We start from the raw sequence: 20,289 nt of genomic DNA, 5'->3' as shown, positions 1-20,289 counted from the left end.
TGTTTATCAAAGGAGGCAATTAGATGTTGTTTTTTGTGAAAACTAGAAAAGAGCAAAATAATCTCCCGTGCGCTGACGAGAGTGCACCAGCTGTAACACGGTGCAGTCACAACACGCTAAAAAGCTCCGATCATTAAAAACCTCTTCAGGAATGTACCGAGGAGTGTAATGTTCCTTTTGCCAGTGTTAAACCTCTAAAGATGTGTCACCTGTAGAGAGGCATGAGAACTGTGACAGTCATGTGTGCATGTTTATCACAGCAGAAAAGACTGGACACCTGAAGACCAGTGATGAAGCATCATTGATGAGAACAGCAGTGAGAGCAGTTCAACTCAGTCAACATATACAGACTGTCCACAACTTCAAACTGCGTTTGCTAAAGTGGAAGTAAAGAGAAATGACAGGTGTGTACAGGGTCAATTACAAACGTTTGACACAGTAACTAAACCCTCTGTGCAACACACACACACACGCACACGCACACACACACACACACAGGAAAGGCTTTGATCCATTGTTGCAGGCAGATTACAGAAGGTAGTAACAGACTTAACAATCAGTATAACATCAGAACTACAATGGTGCCAACACCAGTGCAGCGTCCAGACCCGGTCCTCAAAGACTGGGTCTGGACCCCAGTCCTCAAAGACTGGGTCTGGACACCAGTACTCAGAGACTGGGTCTGGACACCAGTCCTCAGAGACTGGGTCTGGACACCAGTCCTCAGAGACTGGGTCTGGACACCAGTCCTCAGAGACTGGGTCTGGACCCCAGTACTCAGAGACTGGGTCTGGACCCCAGCACTCAGAGACTGGGTCTGGACCCCAGTCCTCACAGACTGGGTCTGGACCCCAGTCTTCAGAGACTGGGTCTGGACACCCAGCAAGTGATGATATGTTGGCACATCTTTTAATGTAGCTTCAATGTTTCTGCAGAGACCCAGTGCAGCTTTATGATCTGTGTCTTCAACTGAACTTGTAAATGAACACGAGGAGACAACACACACTCCATGATCATTGGAACACAGGAGATGCTGTTAAGCCCCCCCCCCCCCCCACGAGGTCTTCTACGTCAGTGTAGAATGGAGGGGAACAATTTTGCCCTGGATCCTGATCAGGCAGGAGGATCGATACCATTGTGCTGTGACCCTTGTTTACCCCAGGGAGGGGTGACAGAGCAAAGGACCAGGGTGTGAGCAAAGCGGTGATGGGGGGGGGGGGACGCGATGACAAAAGCTTGAAAATGATAAGAAAGCCAAAACGACAACCCATTTCAAAGCTATCCTAAAGATTCGATGGTTACTGTGCTGCTCTGAAGAAAATCTGCCGACTCAATCTTAACAAAAAAAAAATCTATCAGCAAAGGGAAGATGAAGTGTGTCTGCAGCCGAGAATAGTGTGAATGAAAAGGGCGCAATTCAAGTCAGAGTGACCCAACCCCCCCCACCCCCCCCCCCATCTGATATTGTGCATTTTATTCAAGTCCATGGTACAAGACCATGCGCCATCACACTCCCCAGATCTTCAGTCTAAACTTAATAAAAACACAGAATATCTTCAACAGCCTCTTCGGTGGTCATTTCAAAAACCAGAGGGCAAAAAGGTGCGACTGGAGAATTCCTCAGGGGCTAAAGCTCACGCGAGGCCTCGTCAGTAAAGACGGGTCGGGGGTGCGACCGTCACTGTCCTCGTTAACAGAAACGAGAGCTGGAAATGGGAAAACAAAAAGCTGAATCGTCTTAAATTTTATATTTACATAATTGGAGATTTACAGTGGGAGAGATGAAAGTAAGGAAAAAAAGTAGAGTAAGAGAAAAATACTATGTACAACACTGGGGGGGGGGACTAATTTTTACCCTCTTCTGCACATAAATCTCTTGACTTCAAAAGGAAACACACACATATACACTTGTGGATTAGGAGATTAGTTCTGGAAACACTGCACTCTTCAGTTCAATGGAAAATACAGACCTGGAATACTTCATCATTCTGGAAACTAGAAATATGTCATCTGGCTTTTCTACAAGACTAAACTGAAAATGTTCCGGATGATTCACATTTACGAGCTAGAAGTGTGAATGATGCTGTTAGTCAACACAAATGCAAATAAACTTAGTTTCCATATTGTCAAACTACCGTTTTATTTCTAATAACCCCCCCAAAACTCTTGTAGCTTCCTCCTCTCGCTGGTTAACTAGCAGTGGCTTCCTTCTATGGCCACAGCTCATGAATGCATCTGTCAGTAACAGACTCATAGTTTGAAGGTTATCACACAACATTCTGCACTACGTAGCTGAGCAACGCGGCCGCTGCACTGAGCAGCATAAGGTGACTGTCGGGCTGCTGAGCTGAAGCAAGGAGATTTAATCAGCTATTTACACACAACTTATCGTTTAATTGCAGCTAATTAACAGAATAAAGACTTCTGGGCTCATACCAGCAGGGCTAAAACACACTCAGCACTGCGGTGCGGGTGTTTGCTCTTCTCGTTCGGCCTGATAGCGGCGGCCGCTTCAGTAGCGTGGCGGCAGGTAGGGTCTCTTGTGCGAAGGGAAGGGGCCGCCGGCAAACGGAGGGCCGGACCGCTTGCCTCCACGCATCCCACCGCGGGGGTGATCTCGGTTGTGTTGCTGGGAGGGGGGTCGGCCCCGCAGCATGGGTCTCTGGGACATGGGCAGCGAGAGGATGGGCGGCCGGCTGGGTAAGTCGAGGAGGGGAACCGGCCCGGAGGCCTGGTTGTGAGGCTGACTTGGAGGACTGGTGGGGGGGTTGAGGAGAGGAGGGGCCGTGAGGCGGGAGGAGATGGCGTCGACTGCAGGGGAGTTGGGTGTGGAGGGAGACGTGGTGGAGGATGTGGGGGAGGGAGGGACCAGAGGTGGTTGAAGGGGCTCTTTTACTCTTCCCAGTAAGGGGAGAGGGACAGCGGGGGCACCTGGACGGTGCAGGGGGGCTGCATGGCGGGGCATATAATGCTCTTTGACTGTGCCAGGACGGGGCATCTTAGGGGGCTCACCTAGCAATGAGGACATGAGAGGCAGAGGGCCAGCTTTGCCTCCTCGGTGCCCCACCCCACCTCTGTCCATAGCATCAGGCCGCATTGGGTGGGGGAGGGAAGAGGGGTGATCGACGGGGACCAAGACGCCCCCCACCATGACTGCAGAAGGTACAGCCGGGTGAGTAGGTGGAGGGAGCTGTGACATGGGTGGCGGAGGGGGTCGAGGGATTGGGGGAGGAGTGCCGAAGCAAGGGGACGTGGGAGGGTGTTGAAGGAGGAGGGATGGAGGCATGCCCTCCGTGTGATATGGCATCTGGAAGTGACCTGGGGGGGTGGAAGGGGCGGGGGAGGGTGGAGGTGTGGAAGGAGGATGGGCGGAGGTGGGGGCATCGGGGGCGCGCTGTCCTTTGGGCCTCCCTGGCTGATGCCCAGAGGAGGCGGGCGAGCGTGGGGGGAAAGAGGCTGAGCTTCCATGTATTCCTCCTCTTCGTACCACATCACTCCCCCCGGCCGCCCGACTGACCCCCCCTCTCGCCGAGAGCCTCTTCCAATCACGCGAATGCTCTCGACTGTCTTGATTCGCTCTCCGGCGAGCGCGGACGGTTGGAGTAGCCGAGAGTTTGGATGGGCGCTCCTTCGGTGCAGGGCGACACCAGCGTCTCGATGCGATGGTACCGGCCGTCCTCCTCGCCTGCGGCCTCCTTCCTCCTCTCCCCCGCTTTCTCCCGCTGACCCCCATCATCGGAGGCCTTACGGGCCCCCACAAACGCCCTCTTTTCTCCGGCTCTGCTGCCGACCCCAACCATCCCCAGCAGGTTGTGCTGCCCGTCTTTCCTCCCTTTCATGTCAGCGCCCGGGGACGAGGGGACGTGCTTCTTCACGTGCGTGGCGCTCTCGTCTTTTAGTTTGCTGCCGCTCTTATTCCCAGCTGCGTACCGCGAGGAGGAGCCCGCAAACTCTCCGTTACTATTGCTCTCAGATGGCGTGATCACAGCGTCCCACGGGTCATTGCGGTAGGCTGTGGGGGACAGGGAGGCTCCTCTTGACTCCGGTAAACTCCCGGGGGTGTCCATGATCTCGTCTTGGGTGGGGGTGCCAGCGGCCTCGTCTCTGACTGGCGTCCCATCCACGCCGTCGGGACTGTCATCACCTAGAGTAAGACCAAAGTTTGGATTGCCCTGCAAGAAACTATTGATTTTTGATTCCAGGCTGGGGGGAGAGAAAGAAGAAGCTGAGGGATGAGAGGGGGGTGCAAGAGGAGGAGGCGGGGGCGGCGGCGCGAGAGCTGTCTGTCTTCCTCCCTTTCCCTGGAATCTCGGCTACAGTTGTTAACCAAAGCGGGTCGAGCTTTTGGGTTGGTTGGACTGAGAAGAACTTTGACCCCTGATGACTCTGGGGAGCTTCGGGCGTGAGGAGCAGAGGCGTTGGTCACGTTTTGCAGAAGGGAGGACAAACCTGAAGCGAGACGGAGACGTTACTCGATCCGGCGGCATCGAGTCACAGACGTAACAAAGTAGCGTGTGTGTGTGTCGCTCACCGGGTGTGTTTGCTTTAGAGAGAGCGTTGAGGATGCCCTCGGGTGTGATGTCAACACGGGACAGGATGCTCGCCAGCGCAGGGCTGGAGGGAGCGGCTTTGGCGGACGCCGACGGCCCAGAAGAGGTGGTTGCTCCTGTAGGCGGTTGAGCTGGGCTGGCTGCACAGATTCAGACAAGCAGACGCTTTGCTATCTCCACGGAAACGAGGGACACTCCCGCAGCTGCACTTCTTCTATTTCTACCTGTATTCTTCATGGCGCATGTGAGGGAGTTCAGAATGGAGCTGATCTTTCCCAGGTCCACCTTCTCCAGGTTGACCCCCCCTGGAGCACTCGGGGCAGGATTACTCTTGGCGGGTTTGGTGGGCGTGCTGGGCGGCTTCGATGCTGTGCCTGGCTTGGCCGTCTTCTCACCAGCACTGGAATTTTTTTCTTTCTTGTCATCTGCCATCAAAAATAAAGTCACCGTTAAAAGACAGGTTTTTAAATTGGGAATCCCAACCGGACAGCGTTTACGGCCCGGTGGGAGGAGTTGGCTCCATTGTTGTCGGCACCAACCCTCCGCTGCAGCAACATCGGCCTCTTCCTCAGACATGTCCATGTCCTCCGTGTCCCTGTTGTCAATGGGCCCGTCTCCATCATCCATGGCTTTACCGTCTAGTTCTGGATCCACCTGGGCCCTGCTGGGCCCCAGCACGAGGAAGGGCGAATCTGAGCCAGTGGGAGAGGGGGCGTCTTCAGAGGGTGAGGGGATGGGCGAGTCCTCAGGTCCAGGTAGAGTAGACTTCAGAGAATCCAGTTTCCTTTTGAGACTGGCCACGCGATTGGCAAACGCATTGTAGGCCTGGGAGAGGAGAGGTCGGCAGATGAGACAGAAGCCACAGCGAAGGCAAAACCACTAACGAGCAACGAGACACTCACGTTAGCCACGATCTTCACCTCTTTGTACTGCATCTCGTAAAAAATGTCTGCGTTGCCCAGAGCATCGATCAGAGGAGGCCCAGACTTTAACTCCTTCTCCAGGAAGCCGACAAACTCCTGCAGCTTCTGACTGTTCTCCTCAAAATCCTTGGCAAACTTATTCCCTTCCGCCTTGTCTGTAGAAGAACCCAAAAACAACAAAATGTCGGCAAAATGTTGCACGTTTTCATGTGTTTAAGCATCAGGACATGCACAAGCATAAGGTCATGGAGCGGCTGGTGCTGACACACCTCAGACCTCTGGTGAGCCCCTTTCAGGACCCTCTGCAGTTTGCCTATCAGCCCAAGGTGGGGGTTGATGACATGGTAATATACCTGCTACAGAGGGCCTACGCCTCCTGGGACAGACTAAACACCACAGTCATGTTCTTCGACTTCTCTTCTGCCTTCAACACCATCCAGCCAAGACTGCTGAGGGCTAAGTTGGAGAACATGCAGATGGATGCTCCCCTTGTTTCCTGGATCGAGGACTACCTGACAGGTCGACCACAGTTTGTGAGACTGCGGAGCTGTGTGTCCGACCCCCTGATGAGCAACACAGGAGCTCCCCAAGGAACTGTGCTCTCCCCCTGTTCACCACCCACACAGCTGACTTCCAGTACCACTCTGAGACATGTCACCTCCAGAAGTACTCGGATGTCATAGTCGGCTGTGTGGAGAATGGACAAGAGGACGAATACAGGGACCTTGTGGAGAGTTTTGTTAGGTGGAGCAGGGAGAACCTTCTGCAGCTCAACGTGACCAAGACGAAGGAGATGGTGGTGGATTTCAGTAAAAGCAAGTCTCCTCCCTCCCTCCCCAGTCTGCATTAGTGGGAAGGATGTGGAACTAGTCCCATCTTACAGGTTCCTGGGCGTTCAGCTGGACAATAAACTGGAGTGGTCCACAAACACCGATGCTGTCTACAAGAAGGCCATGAGCAGACTCTATTTCCTCAGGAGACTCAGGTCCTTCAGTGTTTGCAGCAGGATGCTCCACATGTTCTACCAGTCTGTCCTGGCTAGCACCATCTTCTTTGCTGCAGTGTGCTGGGGTGCAGGCATTAAAGCAAAGGATGCCAACAGACTTAACAAACTCATTAAAAAGGCAGGTCTGTTGTTGGCTGGAAACTTGATAACTTGGATGAGGTGGTGAGGGACAGGATGGTGTTGAAACTGATCATGGACAGTCCCTCCCACCCCCTCCATAACACAGTGGACAAACTGAGGAGCAGCTTCAGCAGCAGACTCCTGCAGCCTCGCTGCTCTAAGGAACGCTACAGGAAGTCATTCCTGCCGTCCGCCATCAGACTCTTTAACTCATCCCAACCCACAAAACAATAATTGTGTAATGTTTATGTTGTAATTTTATTTCTATTTTATTCTATATTTATGTACATATGCTTATAATGCTTATAATATGTATATATTATATTATGTATATATATTATATATATGCTTATAATATATGCTGTATATATGCTTATAATGTTCTAATCTTATTTGTATTTATTTATTCTGTTTCTATACTTTGTAAATACAAAACCTAGTCTACAGTTACATTAATCCACGTTAGACTGCTACTACAATTCAAGTTCCCTACGGGGATGAATAAAGTAAATAAAGTACATCTTGGATCTTGAATCAGCGGAGAAGAAAGTGGCCCAGCAGGTCAGATAAACATTTAGACGTTTAGATATATTAACTGGCAGGAACAGGAACAGGAACAAATCAACAGAGGGAAGGAGGAAAAGAGGAAGATGTGGCAAAAAGCACCATTGTCCTGAACAACAACAACAACGTTGGAGGTGGTGCAACAGGGGAGGTCATGACCAGACAACCTGACCTTTCAGTCGCTTCAGAGCTTCGGGGCTGCACAGATCCACCCTCAGAGCCCCCAGCTGCTTCTCCCTCAGCTCCTCTTCTGCAGCTGTCTGCTTGTATCTGGTCAGCTGCTCCAGGAGGGACTGAGGCTGGAAGACAAACACAGCAACGACAGGTGGTCCAGGCTGAAATAGGAAAGCACGCACACGCACACACGCAGCAATGACAGGTGGTCCAGGCTGCTGAAATAGGAAAGCACGCACACACACACAGCAACGACAGGTGGTCCAGGCTGAAATAGGAAAGCACACACACACACACACACAGCAACGACAGGTGGTCCAGGCTGAAATAGGAAAGCACGCACACACACACACACACACAGAAGCCTGACTTACTGTGAACTCTGCAACAATCTTGTTCTTGAGGGCAGCTTTCGTGTTGCCAGGAGCTGAAAAGTTCAGAGGAATTCAATCACAGAACTTTCAGTATGAATTCGTGACCAGGAAAATCATTTGATGCGATTTCTTCAGAGAAAAGGTCAAAAGTGAACCAACCCTTTGCTGCGGTGGCCTCTTTAACCTTCTCTTTGGGCTTCTCCTTCTCTTTTTTGTTCATGCCAGCTTTGAACTGAGCGATGACCTCCTCGGGATACACGCTCCTCTCCTCCCAGATCGTAAAGATTCTCTCCACCGACTTGCGCACCTTCCCATCCCTGACAAACCAAACGACCTCATTTTAGCATCGGCAGCAGACGAGCGCCATCCCGATCAGGACGGGCAGCGACCTTTAATGACCTCATTCCCTCCACAACCCTCGAGCTCACCTGATGAACTGAGCGGCGTTGGGAAGGACGTCTGCAAAGGCGGAACGGAAGATGACGGCGTTCTTTCTCTTGCAGTTCTGTATCACGTCGTTGGCAAGGTAGAAGAGGTTCAGGCGGTGGTTGTTGTCGGCTGGAAGAAGAGCAGAGTGGCGTGCGCTCCGTTACACTCGTGCAGAGGACAGCAGCGAGAACACGAGACACAGCTCTTTCGTTTCCAAGCAACGGGCGTGAAAGGAGCAGGAAGACCAGCAGCTGTTGGAGGAAAGGACCTCGGGGCGTCCGAAGCTGTGCCTGACGGTAAAAAGAACTTTACGGACCTGCGTCACAGCCGAGAGGCATCAAAATAGGAGAATGGGAATAAACGAAAGCCGCAAAAGTGGCTTGAAACCGACTCGTGATGTCGACCTCCGCGGTCTGTGAAGAGCTTTTAGGCACGTTCACGTCCGCACGAACAGCAGAGCACGAGCAGTGAAGATAGCAACCATCGATATATCCTAACCACACGGTCCCTCCCTCAGCTCGGAGGGAGGTTTCATCTTTTATCTCCACACACTTTTCACTCCTGACGACACAAAAACCTTAAAGCTCATAACGAAGCACAAAGCTGAAGGTTTTGGGATCATTTGATGTTCTTTAAAGCCAGAGCAGGACTTGCGCAACACTTTATGAAGGTATTTCTTGTACTATTGTAGAATTATGTTGTGAATATTACAATATGAAATTTGGAGTCTCTGCTGACGGAATTAGCAGAACAAGGACGGTGATTTAAGTTGCGTTATCATGATCCGCGAATAAATTTAGATTAATATCAACCTGGTCAGCGGCCTGACGTGATTTTAGGTTAAATAAACTTCCTCTCCTTTTTGAAGGTGAAGAAGAAAATGAGGATAAAGTTGTTAGCTCTTAGATTAGCGACCGTGTTTGATGAAGCTGACCGACGTCTTCCTACAACATTTGTACACATCGGGCCACAATTTTAAGCATTTTATTCCCATTTTATCGTGTTTTTGAGGCTGTAAAATGTAGTTCATCTGAACCCACGTCTGTCTTCCTGTTAACAGCCTCACAACTCACATTTTTCCAGTCGCAGGGTTGTGATACACACACTTAAACCACATTACACACACACACATCGGATGAAACAGCGGCTGATGTCAAATTACTGTGGTGAAATGAACCCAGACAGAAGAAGAAAAAGAAGAAGAAGAAACCAGCTAAAACCGCTGCTGCTCTGTCGTACAGGACACTTCAATCGTCACTTTCACGCAGGCGGAGAAAAGACGAGAACCAAACAACAAAACAGCACCGGAAAATCTCGGCCGCATCTGCAATCATGCAGAATTGCGTTCTGGATTCTGAAACGTGGAATTGTGCTCAACAGCCTCAGCACCAGCTCCGACACCTTCACACACACAACAAAGCCAATTAGCCCCAAGTTACAGTCGCTGGATTACCTGTTTAAGTCCCGTCCATCTGAACCCGACCTTTCCGCTGTATCACAAGGTCAATCAGAGGAAGTGAAAAGCTGATATTCAACCTGACCAGTAGCTACTTGGCCCTGCTCCCTTTGGCTCCCACACAGGGCAGCTGTTCTCGAGCGTGTGCTGTCAGCATCGGTTTTAGTCCCGCCAGTCCTGCAGGGCTGCGACTGCCCAGTGTGGCAAAAGATGAACCAATCACGGAAATCAATAGATCGAAGTAAAGAATTGTTAAAAAAGGGGGCGTCTGCAGTAGTTTTACGAATAGGGACAAACCAAGGGGCATATAGGGAATTCCTGCACCCACAATATGAACCTGAAGGCTTAAATGAGGAGCCAAACACTTAATTGTATCCATTCATTAAGATTCACATCAATTCCTCGTTTAACCAATATCATAATGCACAATGTGGCGTTCTCAATTGTTTTTGGCCACATTCTCAGTTTATTATCCATCCAAACTGTAATAAGCACGTATAGATGTGTAAGAAAAGGGGGAGCGAATTAAATGAGAGCTGGATAATTTGGCGTTATTGTCCAGCACTACTCGCTACTTCAGGGCGCTTCTCACTTCCTAACTCCCAACATTACAAACTCGCTTGAGTATTTACAGTTGAACGTGAAACTACATTCCACGTATCAAACTATAAATGATATCGGCGAAAAACAAAGCCAGAATCAGCAGTTCGCTCAACCATGAGCACCAAGAGGCCCAACTATAAACAGCGTTAGCTTAGCCAGCAGCAACCTAGCATACCTAGCATCAGGTGGTGACAAATATTGACGCCAGTTTGTACTGTAACGTGAAATGGTTCGTTGCATTGGACGAAATGAATTTCCCAAATTTGTTCTACCCTGGACGAAAAGCTACCTGCTTTTGTCGTCAACTCAGAAATGCGCTACAATTAGCTTAGGTGAGCTAGCTTGCGAGCTGTGCAGCGAGCTACTTACATTTCTTGAGCCACTTCATCCAGGAGCGGACGATCAGGCCGTGGTGCTTCTTATTTTCAATGCACCACGTCGAAAGTCCTTGTATCGACTCCATAGTGTTGGATACTCCCTGAAATCGCCGGTCCAGAGACGCTTCGAGAGCAGCGCTGGAGCTCCGGGCTCCATGAGCGCTCGCAGCCCCAGAACCGGCCGCCATCTTTGCTGCTCTGTGCCGATTCTGCTGCGTCTGGTCGGAAGAAGCTGCCGAGCAGCTCGGAAACACGCCTCCGTGTTCGGCTCCAACAAAACGGCCGCGGCGGCTAAATGCAAGTCATGGGACGCACGGGCAGAACCCCGCACGGCTCCCTCATGGTCACCAACGCGGAGCAAAGTGAAATAAACCACACAAATCGGTTGACTTGTTTATTTAAGGCGGAAACCGTAACGTTAGCTAATGATGAGCAAATAAAACTAGACTCCAAACAAGAAGTTGCTTGAGAAAAAAATCCACCTGCAATTACAACAGTCGTTTACCAGTGTTCTACAATTACAGGTTTATTGGACATGTTTGGCTTAAGATGGCAGGTTCGCTAATTATTAGTGGGTTTCCCACATGACATGTTTGGAGGGGGAGGCAATAAAAGAAGATCTCCATCACAGTAAAGTCAGTCGCATTGACTGAACAGCCAAACCCAGGGCCAGGTGCAGGAACACACAGTTACACACACAGTCTGTCCCTTAATCTTGCACAAACCCACACAGGTTTATTGTTTAGCCACTTTTACACTCCAGTCTATTGGTGAAACGCGTTTCTGTGCCCGGTCAAAGGCAGCAGTATGGGAATATCGGCTGTCACGAAGTGGGTGGGAGCAGCGTCGCGGACCCAAGCGGGTTTCAGTCATCCGAGGTTTCCAGTACGCTCAGGCTGAGAGCCAGGTCCCAGTAGTGTTCTGTGCCGTGCTTCTTGAAGTGTTCTCGGGCCATACTCTCCGTGGGACACTGCTTGAATTTCATATCCCCATAACTACGTTCTTTAGCTGTACCCTGGAGAACAAATGACAGCGTTTATCATTGCTAGTAGGTGAAAACACAATCCGTGTTAGCGGGACTGTGAAGAGCGGCAGGACGCAGCAAAAGCAGACGTTTGTCTCACCTCCCAAACCAACCAGCATTTGTTGTTCCTCTTCGTGTCATCGTCATTATCTGGATCTGGGAGCAGGTAAAAGCACCCATCAAACAACACGGAGGTACAACACTTGGCACAAGGCTGCGGCGTGCGGGGGGGTCTTACCGTCTCTTTTACTGCTGTGTTCCACCCATTCGATTCGGTGCAGCATCAGCCTCTTGAACTTTTTCTGAGATTTGGGCCCTAAAAAATTGGGAGCGTATAAACAAATCTATAAGTTGTGCATCACAGGATTAGTAAGGGTAGACAGGTAGGACTGGTTAGTGAAATCTACAATGGTATCATCTAAACTGTTGTTTTTTTTTAGCATATATAAAAGCTTCTCCTCGTCCCCTTCATAGTTTTCAGTTGTTTCTGACCATAGACGTAGTCAGCAGATTTATTTAAGCTATGATGTTTCCTGGAACACAAAGCCGCCGCTCTAGTCCATAAAGGTTGAGGCCTACCTCCCTCCACCACGACTAGGTTGACATCTTTATGCAAAACCACCGTTCCTGACAGGTACAGCTGGTTCGCGTTGGCCTCCACCTTAAACTTCTTAGCCGGATTCTGCAGGTTGCGAATCCTGCATGAGGAAACGGGATTTGTTTGAACCAGGCAGGCTTCACTTCCTGTTTCCTGCGCCCTTTCCACCATCACACACCTGTACACGGCAATGTGCACGCCGTCAGAGAGGTCCTCCTTTATCTTCTTCACCTTCTTCTCTTTCCTTTGCTCTGCTGTGAGCTTGCGGGCTGCGTTGGCTTCCTCGTGAGCCCTGTGAACGGAGGACACGACCGGGAAGGTTGAGAGCTACAGGCCAGGTCTCAGATCAGCGCAGGACGCGAGGAGGGGACAGAAAGACGGAGGGAGTCGGATTCTTACTTCTGTCTCTTGGCCATCTGCGCTCTGACGTGAGCCTCCACCTTGGTGGGGTCCTGAACGGCCTCCGTCCCCAACACTCTCATCAGATTGGAGATACGCACTGGAGGAGACAAGCAAACATCGGTTACGTCCATCTAAAATGGCGACCATGGCGTAGTTAATGGCAAATCCTTCATCCTTCACCTTTAGGTTCTGGTGGAGGCATCAGCCCCAAACGGACTTTCTCCTGTACTTCTTTTTGTGCCTCTCTTCGCGTTTGTCTTCTCAGTTTCTTCTGTTCCTTCTTCGTCAGGTAAACTCCCAGCGTTACTTGTTTATTCGTGTCAACTACAACAGTCGTAAATAATCTCGTTACCTTTCGAGTACGATGTGGTTTGTAGGCACCCTGATCATAAAGATTTAACGTTGACTCACCAGGAGGTCTAATTTGTGCAGGGTGCTCCACCAGGTTGGTCACACCAAATAACTCCACCTCATCGAAATTTGTTTCTGCTCTATAAAAGAGAAAATTAAAATGTTGAAAGCGAGAAACAGCTCTCCCCGACTCGTAAGCTCTTTATGATAAACATCTGTTTCAGCTGTAAATAAAAGTGAACTTGAAAAATAATAGGCTACCTTTTCATAAAAATGTGATGATTTTACGTCATATTGTTGTTAATGTCGCAGTGCATTCTGGGTAATCACTCAACGATCAATCCAGTCTCGGCCACATCTTTTTATAATCTGCACATTATTTTTTAAAAATCTTTTTCTTGTCTTTTTCTCCTAGGCTGAGACTCAATTTTTGCCACGTCCCAGAATGCATTGCATCAAAACAATTGCTACCTCTGTAAGTCAAAATGTTTTAAATATTTAGGGTTTTATCCACAAGTAAGTTTTCCACATGTGACCCACTATAAATTGTGATAAAGTAGGACAATAGCCACCCATTAAGGGCAATAAGTGGTAATACAGGTGTAGAAGTGAAGGGCTTCCGTGTATTTTCTTACAAGTTAATGTATGACGGTAGGATGAAGGAGTCCCACCACTCCACGTTGGGAATTTCACCATCTTCGATTTCCTTCTTCGGAGCGATCAGCGCCAGCTTTGTCGACGCGTGGATGCCAGTCTTCTTGGCTGCCTGGGAAATCTCATTCTGTAACCTCTCGAGCTGAGCCTGTTTGACACCAGAATCCATGAATAAATAGTTCCTTTGTAGCAGAAGATTCAGTCAACTGAGGTAACATCATATCACGGGGATAACACAACCTTGGTTCTAATTCTCTGGGCGATCTTCTCAAAGCGCCCCTGCTCGTGGAATTTGAAGCCTTTGCGAGGACGCTGGGCTTGATTGAGAGTCACGCGGTTGTCGAAGTAGGACGTGGATTCCAAGTCTTCCCCCGGTTTCTCCTTCAGCTGCTGACGGAACTGCTCTCTTTTTACAGCACGAATGTTCGCTACAGGGACGCAGATGGGCACAGGTGTGAAACGCCGTCGTCACCGGAACAAGAACGCGGGTTGAAATGAGGTCAGGGTACCTTTCAGTGTGGGCATGCGGTGTGTCAGCTCAATTTCTTTGCCAGTGGCATCTACAGTTCTTCCCTTGTCATCCAGAATAAGAGGCGTTGGCTTGGTCACCTCTTTGGCTTCGACTTTCCTATTAAAAACGCTTAAATTGAAAACACCGTGTTTACTGTCGTTCCCTTAAAAGTTCTTTCTACTGAGACGTTACTTACGGGGGGGCAATTCCCATAGCATGTAGATTAGCTAGCGCCACGAGGTTGTGAGGCCCAGTGTTTCCCAAAGCTCCGAGGATGCCGGGTTTCATGGATAACTGGGACTGTATGCGGGCCTGCAGCTCCGCAGCCTTGCGGGCCTTCTCGATGGCGTCATTCATGAAGCTGGCGGCCTTGGAGGGGGCGATGGAAGAGGCACCGCCTGCAGCTCCACCGGTTTGGGACTATTGTGTTGGAGAAGGCAGCCGCCGGTCCGACAAGGAAAAGGATATTTGTTACTTAAATAAACACCCTGGAAATGTTGACATTTAACAATTATTGAGGGAGACGTCACCGAAGAAGAAAAGGTCAGTTGTTTCTTCCTCTCTTCTATCTGTTTTGTGGCAGCCTCCATCATCTGTTTAATCTGGTGACAGAAAGAACATATTAGTAGTTGTAGAATGTTCATCACAGAAACAAACAAACACAGATATTATCTCATGCCTGCAGTTTGGTGAGCATGCCGGGGCTCTCTGTTGGGGGTCCGGGTATGACCTCGGGCTCGTCCACTTCCTCAAAATGAGGGACCCGTTTCTTCTTGGCAGTGACTCCATCTCCTGGCCCCCGAGCTTCTCGCATGGTAACAGTTTCAGTTTCTTCACCAAAAGCATCCTAAAAACCAGTCAGACAAACAGAAACACACAATTACATTAAGCATTTCTATTCACTCATTATAATCGATCATTAAAAGCAACACTTTCCTGACAAGAGGCTACAGTTAACCCATAATTTACCTTATGGTCTTTATATTGAGTTTTCAGTGGCATACAAATGCTTACCTTAAGGTCTCTCTTGCGGATCCTTTCTCCTCCATCTTTGTTGCTACGGGAACTGCGGCTTTCCTCGACCGCTTCAAAAAGACGCTCGACAAACCCTCCAGCAGAGTCATCGAGAAAAGGACGCAGCTGGTCTTTAAAGACAGAAATGCTATATATAATAATTGTGTGCTGCCAACTAGATTACTCAACACAAAACCACAACTGTTTAATGAAGCTTGGTTTTGATTCCCTGTTTAGTAAAAACCCCTTTTTACATATGCACAAACTCAAGATGATCTCCTTGGGATTACACCAGACTTGTCACAAATGTTAAAGATACTGAGGATGTGTAGGCAAGAAAGATAACAAATATGACTGAATAAAACCAAGGACTATATTTACGAACACATTTCCCATTCACAGAAGCACTTGTGACAGGCTAACACTCGAGTCTTGGGTTGTTCATATTTACCTATAGTCTTCCGTTTGTCCAGGCCCTTGCCAACACAGTGCAAAGCTGCTGTTACCACCGTTGGCTCTGAGAATCCCAGCACCTTCTTTACAGTACGCTCCACCCATGGTTTTAACTCCTCCACCTCCCGTTTATTCAGCGACATAGTCCAAACCTCAAAGAGTCAAAAGACATATGATATATGATGGTTTCAATTCTTCACATTTTCCAGAGCACCATTACATGGCTGAAGCCCGCTCTCATTCAGTCAGAAGCATCAGAATCCCAGAAACTTCACAAACAATATAAATCCCTCTGTATCCAAAATAGCTGCGTAGTCCCACATAACACCGAGAACGTAAAACTTGCAACCCCGAACAGTATAATGTTTTAAATTACAATAGCATTCCCCTTGACCACGGTGCCTAGTTTAATCTTTATACTGCCCGCTAATTTTCTTAGCATACCGCAATCGACGGGCTACAAGCATTCGGGAAACGTGTGGCCTTCTAAGCATACAAACCTTTAGATTCTGCTTATTCTTTTGTCTGGCTACCAATGCTCAAGACGTCAAACAAAAATTATTGTGTTCAAACTTAATCCACTCAGCCTGATTGTTGTTTTTACAAAACTTTCTTTCTAGTTGCGCCGTGCAGACAACGTTGCTAATCTAAAACCCGGAAGAGGAAATGGTAACTGTTTCTTCCTCGTGACCTCTTTCCGGACAGAAACGTAATTGCTCGTTGTCGCCACCTAGCAACAACAGGAAGAACTGCATGCTCTACTTGGAACGAGTAGATTTTGCTATATTCTTTTATAGTTGATATACTGTCTTTAATTTAGACAAAAGACTAAACATTATCCAACACAACACATGTCTTTTTGTAAAAAATATATTTACATGTTTAGACACCCTGGGGAGATCAGGAGGCATAGAAAATGGCTTTTATTTCAGTTTGTACTTAGAATAACAGGTCTCATTCTGTGTGTAATGCGAAGTCACCCTTTGCTTTGGGCGAAACACCCTATAAATAATGTTAATAAACAGATTTGTTGGTGAAAATTCATTTGAATTAGTTCTGGAAAAATACATTTCACTGGATGTTAATAAACCGCTTTTTATCCCAGTTATGGCAGGAAATGCAATTCAATTAAAACTCACTCACTAATCCAAAGTAGTCTTTAAACCAGTGCCTTTGTAGTGGAAGGGGGATTTCCTATGCTAACTATGTTAAGAGCCTCCCTTAATTTTTTTTTTCTCCAACGTTGCGTGATGTGGGTCATCGGAGTGCATTTGTAGTAGCGTGAGCACGAACGCAAACCAGTGCCTGAGGCTTTACCAGTCTGCCATCACCCCCCCACAGCCCCCACCTCCCCCAACAATCCACCACTCCATCTTTTGACTCACTGTGCTCCAGTGCCATTTACAGTAAATCGTTGTCGGGTTGAACTGTATTCAATCAGCAGATCATTTGCCAGACATCATGTCAGGGTTGCCCTGACACGATCTTTCCCCCTTCACCCGAATGTAGCAAGAGGAAGAAAAGATCATGCAGTCATGCACCCAAAAAGTTCCGTATTCGACACAGTGACAAAGGGGACATTTCTTTTCTTTTTTATTAACAACACAGGAGTTCATGGATATCATGCAAAAACACGTAAATCATGGGTATCACCTCATCATGGGATGGACCAATAGCGAGCAAAACATTAAATATATAATCTATATTTATTAAACTGCAAATGATCATTAAATGTTTTGGTTTGGGGGGTGTTGCTATTGAAACAGGTCATGATTCTGCTTTCGATGCTTTATATGACTCCACATTGATCAATTTTGTCCTGTTTGTTCAAACAGGATATTGGACTTACGGTAATAAAGACGACTGCTGCTTGGGATGGAATTGCCAACACTATACCGAGCCTCCTCCTGGCTGGCAAAATTATCCCAAAGAGACGCTTTGGAAGTGTTAGATGTGCTCTTAAGTTTATAACCCTGTGCTCCATTTGAAGCCTCAAATTAGAGCAACACATGAAAAAATGGACCATAAATACAGTTAAATAATCTTTACAAGCCATAGAAATTGTAACTGTTTGCAGAGGCAGAGAAATTCAAGTGTCTTGTTTTCAATAACTTACCTTGTTATATTATTTTTTTTATTCTATGGTCTTTTTACTGTGGGTGAAGTTGATCTCACCAGAAGTGTAGATGCCTCCTGCACTTTACAGAGTGAGGGTCGTTGATGTAGGACTCTAACTTGTAATGGAGAACTTTTGCATCGCTGTACTCGCGCCACTTTCACACGAGTAAAAGGTCAGAATACTTATTCCACCACCGCACGTCATCATTTATTTACCAGGTGAAAACAAAACAAATGCTAGCGTGTTAGCGCATGTCGCAGAGTGGAGCAGATCCTGTTCCTAGTGCATGTGCATCCTGGCCATCATCATCCTCGCCATCATCACCATCATCATCCATTGATTACACAGCCATCCTAATGTACATTTGAGGTGCTGTTTTTCACTTGTTTACCTGCTGTTGTAGCCCAAATATGTCTGAAACTGATGCGCACAGATTATGACACCTCAGCTCACTGCCCAGGGGGAGCAGAGCTGCTCAATTCAAACCTATCACTTAACACCACAGTATAAAGGATTGTGATGTTGTGAAATGTGAGCTTTTTCCAGCACACCAAGCCTCTTTGTGTATGTTGGGATCCACTTTCCCCTGTGGCCTTTTTGTGGCTTATTTGACAAAAAGAAAAAGAAGCAACTCTGTCTTCAAATCCTTAAAACCTATACTGGGGGGAAAAGACAAAGGTCGAAGCTTTAAGGCGTAGAAACATCTATTATATAGGTAGATTATTGACCTGCTTGTTTTAAAGATTACTTTGAATCTTCTATTTTATCATCATGTTTACCAAATCCTCTCTAAATTCTAAAATCTTGTGCATGTGTGTATGTGTGAGTAAACTGAACGTCTAGCACTGCATAATAACATAAACACAACAGCACCTATAACATCGATACTGTTTAAAATGTGCTTGAAAATATCAAAATATCCCAATATCACAGACGACGGCTCAGACGGGAGGAGAATACACAGCAACCCTCACAGCTTTCAGAATCAATTCCTATTAAGCGTTCTCATAAACACGGGGCTGCAAACACACGCTCATTCAGATTCACACCCTGAACTCCACGTTGGTCCCTCACATGCACGCCCCCCACCCCCAATACCAGCTCTATTATGTAATGATACCTCAGCACATAATGTAACAATACCATCACTTCGCTGTACCAGCCCAGCACACACACACACACACACACACACCACACACACACACACACACACACTCACACACACACACACGTGCCTGTACTCCCCCTGTGTTTTTCGCTGGTCTGTTGAACACAAACAAACACATGCACAGTAAAGCAGCATCATGGCCGCCTTGAGGGGATTAATGTATGAAACGTTGGACTAATGAGCATACGAGCAAATTCCAAACAATCACGGCGCTCTCAAGTGTCCCCTTTCATTTGTTAAACGTGTTGGACGCTGCGACTTCAGCCGAGAACGTTTGTGTGTGCTGTCGCACTGCTATTAATATTACGTAATTGCATAATTTATGACTCTGGATGTTGCCCTCGTTCCATCAACCAGCTTTTTGATTCATCAAGTGTTTGGTTATGTTGTATTTAATCACCTCGACCCAGATTTTACTTTGTTTTTTTTCCACTGTATCTGACAGGGACAGTAAATCACCTCGGAAGATAAAAATCTCCCGGGACTTCACACATGAGCTGCCGGGGCCTCGACGTGCGTATCGGTATCAGAGCGCACGTGCAGATACCAAATCCCCAGTTGTCCAGCAAGAGTGTAATCTTGCATGTGCTCTCTCATTCAGAACCCCTTCGGTAGCTCAACCCATACACATGGTGTTTCCTCTCTATGGTGCTCCTGAACAACAGTGGAGTAGCGTTCCTCCTGGGCAGCCCCCCCCCCCCCCCCCCCCAACCGAGAGCACATTCAGGCCAAAGAAACAGATAAGGATGTTATTCGCCTGTGGCTCGGGTGTGTCCCAAATATCACGCACAATGTCACAAGCACGTGCGTCCTTGAGAACAAAGTCCTTGTGGCTCCTTGTTTACCCCCCCCCCCCCCCCCCCCCCCCGGTCGCAGGGACCCCCGGTGGAGGTCATCCTGCACCTCTCCAGCATTCTGCCACCGAGGCTGCTCAGTAGTAGCCCTGATTGCATCAAAGGGCCGTTTTAATGAGCATCCAGGCTGTTTTGGCACTAGTTGGTTCCAAAACCCCCTGAGGTGCGTGAGTAAGAGCTCGTGTGTGTGTGGGGGTGTGTGTGTGTGTGTGTAAAGTCACAGCGCAGCCTCACCTCACGTGAGTTTGACTGGGAGAGTTATGGGGGGAGGGGAGGCTGGAATAAGTGAATAACTACCTCATTGTGTCGGTCCCGTCCGCGCTCCCAGAGCCACCCAGCAGACAGCCTCAAATCACCAACCTGTCAGGGCAAATGAAGGAAGTGGAGCCGCAATTAAAGCCCGCGCGGCGAGGACTCGGAGGGGCGGTAAGTTAATTACGTGCAATCCGATTGTCGCGCGCACACATGCTGGATTAAACGGACACATGCTTTTTTGGACAGCGCCTGACAAAGTCAGGACAATGGGGATACTATTCCCAATTAGCCGAGCGGAAACTTTGTCTTA

General features: G+C 48.3%; 2 protein-coding genes across 3 annotated transcripts; both read right to left on the bottom strand.

Moving 5' to 3' along the window:
* Nucleotides 1-283: 283 nt before the first annotated feature.
* Nucleotides 284-10,870, bottom strand: rprd2b (regulation of nuclear pre-mRNA domain containing 2b). Its single transcript, XM_057045845.1, is given in 13 exon segments — nucleotides 284-3,318; nucleotides 3,321-3,588; nucleotides 3,591-4,271; nucleotides 4,274-4,449; nucleotides 4,532-4,690; nucleotides 4,775-4,975; nucleotides 5,090-5,375; nucleotides 5,453-5,628; nucleotides 7,336-7,462; nucleotides 7,712-7,764; nucleotides 7,871-8,028; nucleotides 8,140-8,269; nucleotides 10,569-10,870. Coding segments are annotated over 13 exon segments (3,417 nt in total). The 5' UTR covers nucleotides 10,765-10,870; the 3' UTR covers nucleotides 284-2,512.
* Nucleotides 10,871-10,957: 87 nt separating this feature from the next.
* prpf3 (PRP3 pre-mRNA processing factor 3 homolog (yeast)) lies at nucleotides 10,958-16,274 on the bottom strand. Of its 2 annotated transcripts, none has more exons than XM_057045938.1 (17): nucleotides 16,084-16,274; nucleotides 15,582-15,735; nucleotides 15,131-15,261; nucleotides 14,796-14,963; nucleotides 14,647-14,718; nucleotides 14,313-14,536; nucleotides 14,115-14,245; nucleotides 13,846-14,033; nucleotides 13,587-13,753; nucleotides 13,012-13,091; nucleotides 12,781-12,924; nucleotides 12,598-12,697; nucleotides 12,377-12,490; nucleotides 12,180-12,298; nucleotides 11,839-11,916; nucleotides 11,701-11,756; nucleotides 10,958-11,591 (listed from the first exon to the last, which is right to left on the bottom strand). In XM_057045938.1, the coding sequence occupies exons 2-17, from the start codon at nucleotides 15,724-15,726 to the stop codon at nucleotides 11,442-11,444; spliced, it is 2,067 nt and encodes a 688-aa protein (XP_056901918.1). In that variant the 5' UTR covers nucleotides 15,727-15,735; nucleotides 16,084-16,274; the 3' UTR covers nucleotides 10,958-11,441. The 2 variants fall into 2 exon arrangements, with proteins under 2 accessions (XP_056901918.1, XP_056901919.1); XM_057045939.1 differs by having other exon boundaries at nucleotides 14,115-14,233.
* Between the last annotated feature and the right edge of the window lie 4,015 nt (nucleotides 16,275-20,289).

The sequence above is a fragment of the Takifugu flavidus genome, chromosome 10, assembly GCF_003711565.1.
Source record: "Takifugu flavidus isolate HTHZ2018 chromosome 10, ASM371156v2, whole genome shotgun sequence".
In the NCBI taxonomy this organism is placed as follows: domain Eukaryota; kingdom Metazoa; phylum Chordata; class Actinopteri; order Tetraodontiformes; family Tetraodontidae; genus Takifugu; species Takifugu flavidus.
Note: the sequence above shows the minus strand (reverse complement) of the source record. Positions and strands in the feature narration are given on the sequence as shown.

Excerpts from the sequence above, each read along its gene's own strand:
- prpf3 (XM_057045938.1), bottom strand. The coding sequence starts at position 15,726 with ATGTCGCTGAATAAACGGGAGGTGGAGGAGTTAAAACCATGGGTGGAG. Across the intron at positions 14,719-14,795 it reads GCATGCTCACCAAACTGCAG|ATTAAACAGATGATGGAGGC; the intron begins GCATGAGATAAT and ends TTCTGTCACCAG. Across the intron at positions 11,757-11,838 it reads ACACAGCAGTAAAAGAGACG|ATCCAGATAATGACGATGAC; the intron begins GTAAGACCCCCC and ends ACCTGCTCCCAG.